This window comes from Quercus robur, chromosome 4 (assembly GCF_932294415.1).
Source record: "Quercus robur chromosome 4, dhQueRobu3.1, whole genome shotgun sequence".
In the NCBI taxonomy this organism is placed as follows: Eukaryota; Viridiplantae; Streptophyta; class Magnoliopsida; order Fagales; family Fagaceae; genus Quercus; species Quercus robur.
Window position 1 is genome coordinate 42,509,587 of NC_065537.1, and position 15,400 is coordinate 42,524,986.

Here is a 15,400-nt window from a genome sequence, read left to right on the forward strand (position 1 = left end):
GATTGAAACGGTGATCCCGGAATGATGAATGTGATGAAGATGATTGGTGCATTCACCAACTGCTTGGAAAGCTTCACACAAAGGTTTGAAAGTCCTAACTCTCGTACCCAATCCTATAAGGAAATCACCCCAAACACAAGTGACGTGTGGGTGAAAAATGGTACTCATGCATAAGCATTACAACATGACCATGCATTAATACTTCCTATGCTTTGTGACGGTGTTTGATTGTTTGCTTGTTGTTTATGTTGATGGTTGTGTGTTTGTCTTTTTGTGCATACTTTTGGTATTCTTTTTGTTTTTGATCAATCTTTTTCTTCTTGTGTCAAAAATCCAAAAATCACATAAAAATAGAAAATCAAAAAGTTTGATTGACATTGTTGAGTTTTGTTTCAAAAATTGTTTTGCCTTTTACCTTTGTGCTAATGGCTTTGTGCATTCTTGAGCGTAACTTGTTTTTTTGCACTCTTATTACTGTGGGAGAAATCTTGAAATCTATGTGATTGTTGTAAATAGATCTTCAAACTTGTCATGAATGATTAGTGAATGGTTATGTTGATCTTGAGACATGCATAGACTTGTGTCTATATATCTTCCCACTCTTTATTTTTGTTTTTGCTAAAAAGAGCTCACTAAATGGAAATCTCCAAATGAAAAGAGATTTTGAGCTGCAAAAACCTGTCGCACATACTAGTATTCGACTAGGAAAAAGGGAAAGCGACCAAAAATTATAGTGAAAGTTTATTCAAAAAGCCAAAGGCTATCTCATCAAGGTGAAATATCAAATGTCACTCTCACAATGAGAGGTGATTGTCTCAAAAGAATCAAAAAGATCAAATGTTATGATTGAAAGTGGAGTCAAATGTAAAGCTCCAAGTTATTATAATCAAGTTTTGTGGGAGGTCATATATGCATACTTCTATAATTGAGATGGGTCACATGATCTAGTGCTGATTGTGTATGCCTTGGTTGAATTGATCATTGAAGTTTCACATTAGACTAAAGACTATCTCATTGTTGATATCCACACACAACACACAAGTTTATGTTCAATAAATGCCATATTCATTTGTGTGATTGTACTTGATGAAATGTGTTTTCACATGCTCAATCTTTGTTGATTCAAGCACAAAAAGATTTTTGAAGTGTTTTAGGTGTTTTTGGAAAGTATTTTTGTTCTTAAAATCTGAAAATTTCAAAAATTCATTTTTGCTCTGTTTTGGCGACTCAGTCGCGGGTAAGTCAAGTCGCAGGCCTCAGTCACGAGTTCGCGGGTCAATTTTGGCGACTTCTTCGCGAGTGGAAGGTCCAGTCGCATGGGTTACTCAAAGATTTTTGGGGCTCAGCTCGCGACTCTCTCGCAGGTAGACCTTCCAGTCACGAAAAACACTTAGAAAATTTTTCAAAATTTTGTCTTTGAATGTTTTGGCGGCTTGACCTGGCGACTTGTTGGCGACTCACTTAAGTCACGAAAAATGTGTGTTTGGCAAAAATAGGGGCAGTTTTTAAATCTTTTTCAGTTTTCCCTCGAACTTTTTGTGACTATTCATCTTCTCTCTCAACTGTCTTCTTCCCAAACGCTCCGTGTAACCATTTTCAAACTCCATTGTTGCTTCCTTTCAACTCAAAATCTTTAAGTAACAGGTATGGGTTTTCTTTCTCGAACTCTATTTTACTTGATTTTGTGTTTTTCCCTCTTGATTATTCGCATTTGTGTATGCTTTGGAGATGGATTTTTGTTTCAGCTATTGCTTTTTATCCTTGCTTAGCTAGTGGTAGCTATTGATTTAGTTTGAACTTAATTAAGTTGTTGGTTTTGTTCTTCATCATGTGCTTAGCTAGGGTTTGTTATTTGTTGGTTACTCATCTTGTCTGATCGTATGTTGATGTGTTGATTCAAAATGTTCCTGTTTTAGTTGTGAGGTTCACTGTGCTGAATATGTGCCTGTTCATCTATTGTGTGCATCTGTCGTTTGTTCTTTGAGACATGTCATACTCATCAAAATGTATGTCTCATTGACATATATTTGTCTTTTGGGTGTTTTCAATCTCTGCTGCTTTAATACTCCCCTGCATTATACCAGTTGTTCTTGTGTATCCACGTTTTGGCTTGTTCATCTGTGTGGTTGATTTAAGTGACATGAGGTTTAAATGTTTTAAGTTCATCTGTGTGGTTGCATTTTTGTCCTTGTTACTAACAAAGTACTGATTTGTCATACACATGTATTGTACTATGTTGTTGTGGCCTCTTCTAATTGTTCACAGATGGCTCCTTCATCTCCAAAGAAGAAAACACCTGCAAAGAAAGCAGATAAGAGAATGAAAATGGACCCTAACCTGTTCAGGTCTGTTTCCCACTTTGAGAGATGCAAGGACTTCTTCTTAAAGGCAGGAATTATTCAAGAAAGGTTTGTGAATTTGGAGGATTTGAGAGGCACTTTTATCCCCAGCTGTTTTGAAGGAAGAGGATGGGAAAAGCTTCTGTGTGATCTCCCAGTTGTGTGTGAACCCCTGATTAGGGAGTTTTATTCAAATGCTGTGATAAGGGAGGATGAACTAAGCTGCTGGGTTAGAGGTAAAGAGTTCACTTTGGATGCACATGACATTGATGATGTGCTAGGTCTTGAGGGATTAGAAGATCAAGAGTTTGTCAATTACAAAGATAGAATTCTATCTATTGAAACTATACAACAGAGGATAGGTGGACAGAGAGAAGGGAAGTGTTTGAATACCACAGCTTTTCCAGTGGACATGAGGTGTCTCACTATAATCATGATGTTTAACCTCTATCCCATAAGGAAGTTGACTACAATTAACAGTGCAAGAGCAATTTTTCTGATGGACCTCAAGGAAAAGACATTCATTGACATCAGTTCCCACATATTTGACATTATTGTGGATGAGACTAGAACCACTTCTAGGCCCAAACTGATCTTTCCTAGTCTGCTCATGAGGATCTTTAGAAAGAAGGGTGTTCCAATCCCTCGAGACATCAGTCCCATGTCCACACCGTCTGCAATTAACAAGCTAACCTTCAAAATGATAAGTGTTCGGCTTCCAGGTGAAGAAGATGAAGATGATGAAGGAGAGGGTGTCCCAATGGAGACTGAGGCGGAGGCGGGAGGGCAGGCATCAACCTCAACACCCAGGAGGAGTGACAAGAGGACTAGAGCATTAACTTCTTCAGATACTCCTCCAGATGCATTTCAGATCATTCTGGAACGACTTGATGGAATCAGAGGAGTCTAGACCGAGCACTCTGAGAGGATAGCAGCCATGCAAGACCAGATTGATATTTTGTCTGCAAAACTTGACAGCTTCACCACCCAGCATGGACAGTGACCGTTTGGCCATTCCGGTAAAAAAAGGGGAGACATATAGGTTTCTGTTTTGTTGAGAACAGAGAAGCAGCTCTTAAGGGGGAGTAATATGTTGAGGGGGAGCAGTCAAAAACAGACATTGTTCTTCTGTGTTTATGTTTTTGGGTATTTAGTGTTTCTATGGGTTTGATACACTGTGGTTTTGGTGTATTTTTGTTTCTAACTCATAACTTATAAACTTGGTTTACTGTTTATATATATTGTTGATGTTATTCAGTATATATTAAGCTTTTAGGGTTATGTTTTTTATTCATATTTGTAGGCTTTATGGTTTGTACCATGCTTTATGCAGCCTTTTATGCTTTGTTTAAATCAGTACTTCTATCTAAATGTCTTGCATTTTCTTTTAAGTACTGTCACTCTTGTGCCCTTGTAGGATTGTTCCTAGATGCATATACTTAGTGTATTATGCATTGGTTGAGTGTTGGGCATACAAGTAACTTGCATTGTTCTTGTTAACCTGTATGTTCAAGTGTTCATTCCAAGAGTGAATGAGCACTGTGATCACTACCTTGTAGTGGTTAACTGTTTGATCAAGCCATGAGTTGGTTCTTCTCTTCATCTTTGCTTGATCTTTTTAAGCCTGTTTCATATGCATTTCATGCTTTTCTGCATACAATGATCATTGTGTATTGTTGTGTTTCAGGAGTTTCATGTTCTTATGATTCAAGTGCTTCACAGCTTCTAGAGTTAGGTGTGAGTGAGTTTTGCTCAACTGTTCCCAACTCACATGTTAAGTCTAGAGTCTGTTTTAGGGTTTTGTCACGAAATAGCCAAAGGGAGAGATTGTAAGGTTGAATTTAATCAACCATCTTGTTGGCTTTATTCCGTGCCAAATTTGCTTGTATTTCAGCATTTAGTAACCCTATATTTAGGTGGGTTTTGTTGTAAGGGTAGTGAGTGAGATAGAGTGTTGATTGCTCAAGAGTGTGCAAGAAAACAGAGACCCGCAGCTTGATTTCGCGGGTGACTCGCGGCTGCAAGCCGCCAGATGCAGCACACGTGCCAAGCATGCCAAAAGGTGAACAGTCATACTAGCTGGAGCACTACAGGACAAAACAGGACAACTGGCCATACGGTTATCTCGCGACGGGATCTCGCGACTCAGTCAAGTCGCGAGACCAAGCCACGAGCCACCCCTGTATTGAAAAACCTGACGTTTCACATTCTCCTTTCACCTCAGTATAAATACCCCTTATACCCACAAATGAAAGAGAGCTTCCAGAGAGAATTTTGAGAGAGAAACCCTAGAGTAAAACAAGATTGATTCACCTACAATCTATACATTAGAGTCTCTTCAAATTCCTCAACTCTCTTCCTCTCCATTGTCAAACCCTTGAGAGGCATTTTACCAAAACCTTGTTCTCACCATATTCATTACTGTGAGAGGGCTATTTGGTGTTCTAGGAAGCAGTTAGGAAGGAACCAATCTACATTGGTTGATGCTATGGTCAAGTAGCGGAATCCGGGAAGCTGGAAAAGAAAAAGGTTCGGCGCAACCTCGTTGGAGCAAGAAGCTTGGAGGACTTAGGTGCACTGGGTAGATTAGGCTTGGAGGGTTTATTACTGTCCATGTATCCCAACTACATTTTCTAGTGGATTGTTTACCGCTTGGAGGGCGGCGGAGAGGTTTTACTCCGAGAGCTTCGGTTTCCTCTTCGATAACACATCGTGTGTTGTCTTTGTGTTTGCATCTTCCTTCCCTTTTATCTTTACCTTTTATTATCTGCTGTGGGTTGTGATTTTAATTTGGCTTAGATAGTTTTTCCAATTCTACATTATAGCTTTTGTTCATTTTCCGCACACTAGTTGTTTGACATAAAGCTTGAATTGGTTAATTTGTAAATTGGGATTCTAAACGTTCAAGGGTGTTTTTACACTATTTGAACTTTCAATTGGTATCAGAGCGGGTACACTTCTAGTGGTTTCATTACCATTGTGTGATCCTTGACTCCTTATTGAGATGGATCGGTCTCAATCCCTAAATGCACCTCCATATTTTGATGGTAGTAATTATGCTTTTTGGAAGGTTCGCATGAGAGCATTTTTGTGTTCTATTGATGAATCTGTTTGGGATGCTGTTGAGATTGGTTGGACCAGACCTGAGGCAGCCAAATCCACATGGGATAAGGCAGCACTCGTTGCATCTAATGCTAACAGTAAAGCTCTCAATGCTATTTTCTGTGGTGTGTCTCCAGATGAATTTCATAGGATCTCTCACATTACCGTTGCCAAAGAAGCATGAGAGATATTGGAGATCACTTACGAAGGCACAAAGAAAGTAAAAGACACCAAGCTGCAGATGCTAACCACTCGGTTTGAGGAGTTAAAAATGAGTGAGGATGAGTCTTTTGACTCTTTCTATAGCAAGCTGAATAAGGTGATTGTAAGCAAGTTAAATTTGGGAGAGAAAACGGAGGATTCTAAAATTGTAAGTAAGATCCTTCGATCATTGTCGGAAAGTTTTTGTGCCAAACTGACAGCGATTGAAGAGAGCAAAGACCTTGATGACATCAAAGTCCAGGAGCTGGTTGGTTCTCTTCAGACTTATGAAATGTCGCTGCCCAATCAACGGAAGAGTAAATCTCTTGCTCTTAAGACCATTAATGAGAAGGTGGAAGACCATGACTCATCGGGAGAAGATGTGTGTTAGGTTCTAAAGTTTAGGATTTTATGTATTTAGAACTCTAATGTGTATTGTTGGCAAACCATGATCAAAACAATGTGTTTAGAAGTGTTTAAAGCTAGCTCAAAGTTGTGTGTCAATGTAAAGTTGGAATCGAGTTTATAGCAGGAAGCATTGTGCCTTTCGGCCTGGCTCGATCGATCGAACGACAGGCTCGACCGATCAAAGCTCGGGCAAAATGCTTTTCTGCAGATTCGTCCAACTCAGCCCTATTTGTTTTAAAGCGTTTTTAGGGTTTCTTATTTGTCCTAAGTATAAAAGGCAAACTCTAGCCACGTTTTAGTGTTGCTTATATTTGCGGTTTGTGTAAATCTCTTGTGAGATCTAGAGGAGCTTTCCTTTACACAAACTTAGGGTTTTCAAGGGGAAGATTTATCTACGCCTTGATGATCAATTCAGTTGCTGCCATTGAAGCTTAAAGAATACACAAGCGGGTGTGCTTGTAGCTGGTGGGAATCCAAGAAAGAAGGAGTTCGTGGATTCGGAGCTTGCACGTGGTCGTGTCAGTAATGTTGGTAGCAATAAGAAGTCGAGCGTGGAGGCTTGCAAGTCTTATTGTATGAACTTCGATTCTTTCTAGTGGATTTGGTTTTTACCTTGAGGATAGCTAGGTCAAATCCTCCCCAGGTTTTTTATCTGTTTGGTTTTCCTGGGTTATCATATCGTTGTGTTATTTATTTTCCGCTGCTATACATTGATATGATATATTTGTGTTAACCTAGATCTGTTAATTTGACTAAGTAATCACTTGACTAATTACCTAGGTTAATTTGTTTGTGGTTTTAAGGGATCTAAAAACCAACAATGTGGTTGACAAAGATGTTGCATACCTTGTAAAAAATTTCCGAAAATTCTTGAAATTCAAGAATAATGGCAAATTTGGTGATAAAGGAAAATTCCAAAGTTCAGGAAAGGAGAAAAGGGAATAATGGCAAATCTGTTTTCTATGGCTTCCAGATGCCCTTCATCAGAAATAGGAATAACTTCCTCCTCCTTAAACGTTAACCTCATATTCCCTAAGCTGTCAATAAATTCATGTGCCATGCTTCATGTACGATCAGGGCAAAGAAAAAGAAGAAAAAATACCCTTAGACCAAGGTCAAGGGAGAGAAAGACTCGTGCCTCACGCAAGGGAGTCAATACCGTACCGGAGGCTGTACCGGTTTAGCCAGCGGTACGATATATTTTGGATACCGGTTAATACCGGTGTACCGTTTCGGGTTTACCAAACTTAATAAATGCTAGTCCCACGTGTTAAAATATTGGGACACCAATTCAAAATATCATCTGATGCTTTGAGAAAATCAAAAGCAAGTGTACTCTTTTGACCAAGTTTACTTAGCATTTACATTGAAAAAGCAAAAGGGAAGTCCAGGGAAGAGTAAGTGTAGAGAACAAAGCTACAAAACAGAAGAGGCAAATCAGTCGTCGTTGAGTCCTTAAAGAAGAAGATGGTAAAAGAAAAATGTGAATAATAATGAAGTCGAAGTCTTGAAGAAGAGGTGATTCTAACTTCATTTTGCAAAGCTATTGTGCATTTTTCTTTCATTTTTCTCTTTCTTTCTGATGGGTTTTCTTAGCTTACTCAGATTTGCACCATCCTGCCCTTAAAAAATTGCCAAAATTACCAAAAAAAAAAAAGAAAGCATTTCGTGTTTCGACCCGGTATCCATTTACCGGCCAAAACAGCCGGATTTTGTCGGTACGTGGCTGGTACGGCCGGTATTTTTTCCGGTACGAAACAAAGAGGGTAGCTATACCGGTTTACTGATCGATACGGTATATACCGGCTGTACCGGCCGGTACGGTACGGAATTGACTTCCTTTGCCTCACGAAAGAGAGAGACCTCCACAGCAGGGAGGGAAAAAACCTAACCAACTTGAAACTGAATTTACATCAATAACTTAAACTTGAAAAATTAATAAGGTTATTTTAATATAGCAATTAGTTGAATTTTTACATCAATAAATTTAATTTGTGTAAATTAAATCACATTAATTACATCATTTAAAATGGATCAATTTCATGGTTTGCACATTAAATATTACAAATTTTAAATTATATCTAATATCATAATATCATTTTAAATAATGAAACAGTTTATATAACAATAAATATATGAGAATCTAATTATTTCTAATGAAATGGAGAGGACTTCGAAAGTTTTAACCATTAACTGCGCGCAAAGTGTAATTTGTAAGAATTGTACTAAACAAAAACAACAAATGAACAAAACAATGAAGAAGATGCTGACAATGGGAACTATTTGGACCTTAATTCCATTGTGGCACGTCACTGTCTTTTCCAATTTTTCGGATGGGAGGGACTTTCTTCCTAAAACGTGGCCTCAAGGCTGTAACGCAATCACAACCTACTTTTTTTTTTTTTTTTTTTTTTCAGTTTGTCGTCGTCTTGGTTATCTTACAGCCTATTTTACACACCCGCACACACAGAAAATAAGATAGAGAGAGATGTACCTGGCTTAATACTTGAGTCAAGCTTGCCTTCTTCCAAAGGAACTGAAGCCATACTGTCCGAAGTAAAACCGGTTTTTAAAATCATGTGAGAGAGAGAGAAAGAGAGAGATACTTGACTTTTAACGAATTGAATGATCTAAATTACCTGCTATTTGGGTCAAGACCTTTAGGTTTGTACTTGTCTGCCAAGGTATCCAAAGCAATTCTGGCCGAAGTAATCTCCCCAATATTAGATGAAATCTGGCTCGTACCTGACTTAGTACTTGAGTCAAGATTGTCTTCTTCTAAAGGAACTGAAGCCATGCTGTCCGAAGTAAAACCGGTTTTTAAAATCACGTGAGAGGGAGAGATACTTGACTTTTAATTAACGAATTGAATGATCTAAATTACCTGCTACTTGGGTCAGGACCTTTAGGTTTGTACTTTCCTGCCAAGGTTTCCCAAGCAATTCTGGCCAAAGTAATCTCCCTAATATCAGAAAATGTGTCTGGCCCGCATGAAATCTGGATCACATGTAAAGCCATGGCATTCGTCTTGCTCCAAACCTTAAAGGCAGCTTCATTTTCGGATGTAGGAGAATCGCTCCTTGATTCAACAATGTCCCAAAGATCTTGAGCCATCAAACATGTCTTCACCCGAACACTCCAATCCAAATAATTGTCTTGCTTAAGAACTTCAACAACAGCTGCACTCAAGGCAGGCTTTGTTTCCATGTTTGATCTGTCAATATAACCAAATTGTGTCTGAAAGAAAATAAATGAAGATTTGGTTATATCGTATCTGCTACGAATTCAAATTTTTCAAATTTTGTTTTATAATAATTTGGAAGTCAATAGTGACAATTTTTGGAATTGAGATGTCAAAATTTTTAGAGATTGGGATACATGGATATTAGTGGTGGGCAGTGCTGCATCACTAGCATTGAATTTTAAATAATTTAAATATGTTTGAAAAATTTAAATATTAAAATATTTTATTTTCAACGGGTTACATATTGTAGTTGATTTTCTCTTAATTTACAAATCAAATAAAAATTTTATATTGATTATCTCATTTTATGTCCAATAATATTCTAGCAAAAAGCCTAATTATTATGTAAAGAATAATACAAGAATGTGGGCAGTGTGCAAAAATGCACTAAGTATTCTCAAATTAAAATTTTCAAAACGTTAAAAGTTCCTACAAAATTTATTATAAAAAATTTACAAACTTATGTATCAATTTATGCGATTGGTGTTGTGTCACTTTAATAAACTAATATAAAATTAATGTATTAACTACCTTTAATGATTGAGGACACATTAATTTGCAAGATCTATATAAAATTTTTTGTAATATCTTTAACATCACTCATGCAACTAATTTTTCAACCATACAATAAATTATTTATTCTCATAATGCAGTGAATTTTTATGTCATTTGCAATTAATTATTCAATTAAACAAAAAAACAAAAAATTAGTCTTTAACCTAAGCACTCAACTTTATTAATTAAAAAATTATTTCAACCACAAACCCATACCCATTGCAATTTGTGGCACTATTAACCAATCAAATAAAAATGCTCCAAACTTTACTACCAGTTCTACTAGTAAATAAAACCTCAATCTAGTAACTTTACTAAGAACTAAGAAAAGCACAAAGACAATCTGTCAAAAGTCACAACCCATGCAAGTACGCTAAGAGTCTGTTTAGTTGGAGGGGTGGAAAAGTGGAAAAATAAAAATGGTAGGAGGATGGAAAAGTGAGGGGATGAAAAATATTTTAATCTTCCTCATTTTTGTCTAGTTGGGAGTGAAAAAGTGGAGGGATGAAAAAAATGAGTTTTTATAAATTTTCTCATATACCCTTATTAAAAAATGATGCCGAATTAAAATAAAAAAAAGTTACAAACAACCAAAAGAAAATACAATTACCCAATTTTATTAAAAAATAAAAATCTTGTCCAGAAATAAAAATCATGTCTAAAAAAAAAAGAAAAGAAAAACTGTCACGCCCACAACCCAAGGAAAAGAAAAAGAAAAAGAAGAAGGAAGAGGCAATGTCTAGTGAAAAAAAAAAAAAAAAAAAAAAAAGAAGGAAAAAAAAAGAAAGAGCAACATACAAACTCATGTGCAACTTGCACATAAGCATTTTTGTCATTCAATCATCATATTTTCCCCCATCAAGTTTTCTCCTTATTTAATGGAGAGTTTTTTGGTGGGCTCAAGTTTCTCCCTCAACCCACCATCATTTTTCCCTCTCCTCCTCTCAACGAAATGCCCTCTAAAAAGTTTACCCTTCTCATTTTCTCATCTTTTTTTCCATACCAAAATTCACTCCGCCAAAAATAAAATCTAAAAATTCAAAGTCACTAGGCGGTAAAAGTTGAGCCATAGATGAGTTTAGAGAGTGCGAAAGAGAGAGAAACCATAAAAGTAGATCAAATCAGAGAGAGAGAGAGAGAGAGAGAGAGAGAGAGAGAGAGAGAGAGAGAGAGAGAGAGAGAGAGAGAGAGAGAGAGAGAGAGAGAGAGAGAGAGAGAGAGAGAGAGAGAGAGAGAGAGAGAGAGAGAGAGAGAGGAAATACCAGTGATGAGGCGGCAACAAGGCGAGGACAATCAGCCTGATGGCAGCGGTGGTGTGGCCTCTTCTCTTGGAATCAAAATAAAAGAAAAAAGAAAAGGTTGGCGAGAAACAAACCAAAATTATTTAAAAAATAAACTGTGTGAACAAAATCACAAGAAAAAAAGAAAAAGAAAAGATAGACGAGTTACTAGAAAGGAACTGGTGACAAGAGGAACTCTTGAAGATTGAGAGAGAGAATTGGTGTGAAAAACGAAAAAAGAAAGAAGGAGAGATTAATGAAGAGTCATTAAGAGATAAAACAATTGCGTGTTTTAATTTTTATAAGAAACAGAAAACAAGTTTCAAATTTTTAATTCCCCACCACCTCCCCGGCTCCCCCACCTTGAGGCTAGGCTGGTATGTCGGACTATTTAATATTTATTAGCAGTAATTGCGAAACACTTCACTTACATTCAGTGTACTAAAATAGTTCATTCAATTAAACAAATCAAAATAGTTTTTAATACGGTATTAACTCTCTTAATTTGTCTTCCCAACTCCTGCTTCTTTTCATTCATCTGGTTTCGTATCTTTATCTCATTTTAGATTCTCTTTGTAACCCAACTGCATGTACCCCACACATTCAAGATTACAGATAGACTAATCGAAGACTTTTCATAGTTGTACTCGACATTCAAATTGAAAGACTAGATTGGTTTCCTCCCATCACATCCCCTGTTCCCCCAATACGTGGCAAAATCACTTACTAGTTACTAGTTTTTAAAATATAATTTCTTCTTCTTCTTTTTTTATTGTTTATTTTAGTTATTTAATAGATATTTGGTTCATATTAACGGGCACTTTTAAGTCATTTCTTAATAAATTATTTGAGAAAATTTTTGATATCACTTTCAAAGAAAATATAAAAAGTTGTGAAAAAATAGTAGTAGTTGTGTTTTTTTTTTTTTTTTTTAAAGAAAATTCTAAAAAAAATTATAAATCAATTCTCTTAAAATATCCATTAACTTTTTCCATATTTTAATTAGTTTTTGAACTTTATGTTATCAACTTTGACATATTAATTAGGAATTTTTTAATTATGTTATTGATGTAAAACTAACCAATAATATCATTTTGTAAATTTTTCAGTCAGTAAACAATATCATTTAAATGTTCATTTTACTATTAAAAAGTTAAATAAAAATATTCATAAAATGCACTATTTAAAAGATCCTATTGTTTGATTGATATTAATTTTTTTTTTAAAAGCCTAAATTTCTTTCTTTTTAGAACTATGCTTAAATAACTTCATATACTAATGGATTTAGGAAAAATAATTAAATTAACTCATTTAATTGTTTACTAATATATTTTACAATTAAATAGTCCAAAATGCTAGACTGATGTGACTCAATATATAAGAGTGTGCTTCGGCTTTTAAATATTATTATATAGATTTTTTTTTTTTTTTTGAGGAACAAATATCATATAGATATAGATTTAACAAATGATATATATACTTACATATGATCACTTAATGCGTTAATGTGATAAAAATTATTGCACTTCATAGCTAATTGAAGTTTGACTAACACCACTCACAGAATAATACAACTTGTAAATAAAAAAATGGGTCACTCTTAGGGTGATTATGCGGTTCAAACATGATATAATGGGAAAAATGTTATCTCTGTCACTTGGCCGATAGCGATTTTTTTGGGTACACAGTACACAGTACATGTACACATCCAACCCAATCAATCATATTTATATATGTTTGACCCATTTGAGTGCACACGCACTTCTCAGTTATTAGAGAAAGAGGTTTCTGGAAGTTTAGAGAGAAAATATTTGAGAGAGAAGATATTTCTCATTCATCAAAATCAGAAAATGTACAAAGTAAGTAATTAGATGAGTCCCTGTTTCTATATATACAGCAACAGAGGAGCTAAGACTGAAAACAGAAAATTAACAAACTCCCTAATCTAACGGAAATGCAACTGAACCATTAGATGCTCGACAGGTGGACCACTAATACAATTAACTGGAATTAAATTACTTCACATGCTAAGCACGTGATCTTATTAATCAACACGCAGTCGTTTTGTTCTTCAGCTTGCTTTGATCTTTTAACCTCACGCGTGTCGTTTTGCCTTGCACTTGATGTTTGGCTTTGTCCCTTTTATGTGATTCAGTTCCAGCTTCAACACTCCCCCTCAAGTCCTGAACCTCAAGTTCTGAGACTTGACCTTCTTGAACTGAAACTTGATCTGTGATTTGTGCCTTTACAATCTTGGGAACAAAAATGTCCTTCAAACCCAACTTTCTAGAAAGTCTTGTAAAAGCTGAGAAACCAAGTGCTTTGGTAAAAATATCTGCCACTTGTGAATTAGTAGCAACATGAAATGTTTTAATCATACCCTCCATGATCTTATCCCTTACCAAATGACAGTCCACCTCAATATGCTTTGTCCTTTCATGGAAGACTGGATTTGCAGCTATATGCAAGGCTGCTTGATTATCACAGAATAACATAGCTGGTTTTGTATGATTCACCCTTAAATCTTTAAGTATTTGCAGCACCCAAGTGACCTCACATGCTACACTTGCCATTGCTCTGTACTCAGCCTCAGCTGAGGACCTTGAAACAACACCTTGCTTTTTAGACCTCCATGAAATTAATGATTCCCCTAAGAAAACAGCATAACCCGTTAAGGATCTTCTAGTGTCAGGGCATCCAGCCCAATCCGCATCACAAAAGCTCTTAATATGCAGATCAGATTGGCTTGGGAAAAAAATGCCTTTTCCTGGTGAGCCTTTTATATATTGAAGTACTCTATTAGCAGCTAGTAAATGGGGCTCTCTTGGCTGTGATACATACTGACTTAGCCTATGCACAGCATATGTGATGTCTGGTCTTGTCAAAGTAAGGTATAAGAGTCTCCCAATAAGCCTTCTAAACTGAGAAGGATCTATCAATGGCTTTCCCTTATACTTGGACAACTTTAAGTTTTGCTCCATGGGAAACTTGACTGGTTTGGAACCTAGAAAACCTGTATCTTCCAAAATTTCCAATGCATACTTTCTCTGGTTCAAGCTTATACCTGCATCAGTTCTAGCCACTTCAAGCCCTAAGAAGTACCTTAAGGACCCCAGATCCTTCAAACCAAATCTGTCATCAAGAACCTTCTTCAAATGTTGAACACAAGTTGGATTATTACCAGTCAACAGTATATCATCTACATAAACCAAGAGCACTGTGAATGAAGCTCCTTGTGTGTGTGTAAACAAAGAATAATCTGATTTTGATTGAATGAAGCCCATTTGCAAAATGGTGGATGAAAACTTCTCAAACCATTTTCTAGAGGCTTGTTTCAATCCATAAAGGCTCTTATTCAATTTACATACCAGATGCTCCCCCTTGCTGTGAAAACCGGGTGGTAAACACATGTAAACATCCTCAACCAACTCACCATGGAGAAAAGCATTATTGACATCCATTTGGTGAAGAAACCACCCATTCACAGCAGCCAAAGATAAGACAATCCTGACTGAAACGGACTTAGCAATAGGACTAAAAGTTTCGGAATAATCCAAACCAAGCTTTTGGGTAAAACCCTTGGCAACCAAACGAGCTTTGTACCTCTCTATAGAACCATCTGAGTGATACTTAACCCTATAGACCCATTTACAGCCAATGGGAGACTTACCTGCAGGTAAAGGGGTTAGTGTCCAAGTATTATTAAGCTCCAAAGCTGCAATTTCCTTGTCCATGGCAGCTTTCCACTCAGGAAACTGAACTGCCTGAGAAAATGAAACAGGTTCAGATGGGACAGAACTAACAGCCATGACAAAGGATGCAAATTGAGGTCCAAGATGGGAGTAACTGAGAACATTTGAAATGTCATAAGGCAAACCAGAAGCAGGCTTGGTACTAACTGCTTTACAAGAATAATCAGCAAGGTAAGAAGGTGGGTGATGGGTTCTGGTTGATCTCCTTAAGGCAGGTAAGGAAGAGGATGAGGAAATAAGCAAAGATTGATCAAGGGAAGGTGGTGAAGGAGGAACAACAGGGTCCAAAGCAGAAGGTAAAGACACATCAGGTTGGTAATCACAATGAGAAGTATTAGAAGTAGAAGGAGTAGGATCAATGGGTGAATCAGGTTGGAAAGTGGCCAAGATTGAATCAACCAAAGGAAGGTTAAGAGGATCAGAAACATAAGGTGCATTAGAAACACAATGGGGAAACACAAAAGAATCAAGATAAGAAGTGGAAGGATGATCAGATGAGACAAAAGGAAAAATATGTTC

At 36.6% G+C, this 15,400-nt stretch overlaps 1 protein-coding gene across 1 annotated transcript in view; it reads right to left on the reverse strand.

The window, feature by feature from the left end:
- The window catches only part of LOC126721877 (ankyrin repeat-containing protein ITN1-like), a 55,823-nt gene extending 44,446 nt beyond the window's left edge, over positions 1 to 11,377 (reverse strand). Inside the window, exons 1-5 of the mRNA XM_050424952.1 lie at positions 11,299 to 11,377; positions 11,112 to 11,176; positions 8,935 to 9,287; positions 8,690 to 8,848; positions 8,545 to 8,597 (exon numbers count right to left, since the gene is read on the reverse strand). Of these exons, the coding sequence (XP_050280909.1) occupies positions 8,545 to 8,597; positions 8,690 to 8,848; positions 8,935 to 9,257 (535 nt within the window). The 5' untranslated portion in view covers positions 9,258 to 9,287; positions 11,112 to 11,176; positions 11,299 to 11,377. The remainder of the gene's footprint in view (positions 1 to 8,544; positions 8,598 to 8,689; positions 8,849 to 8,934; positions 9,288 to 11,111; positions 11,177 to 11,298) is intronic.
- Between the last annotated feature and the right edge of the window lie 4,023 nt (positions 11,378 to 15,400).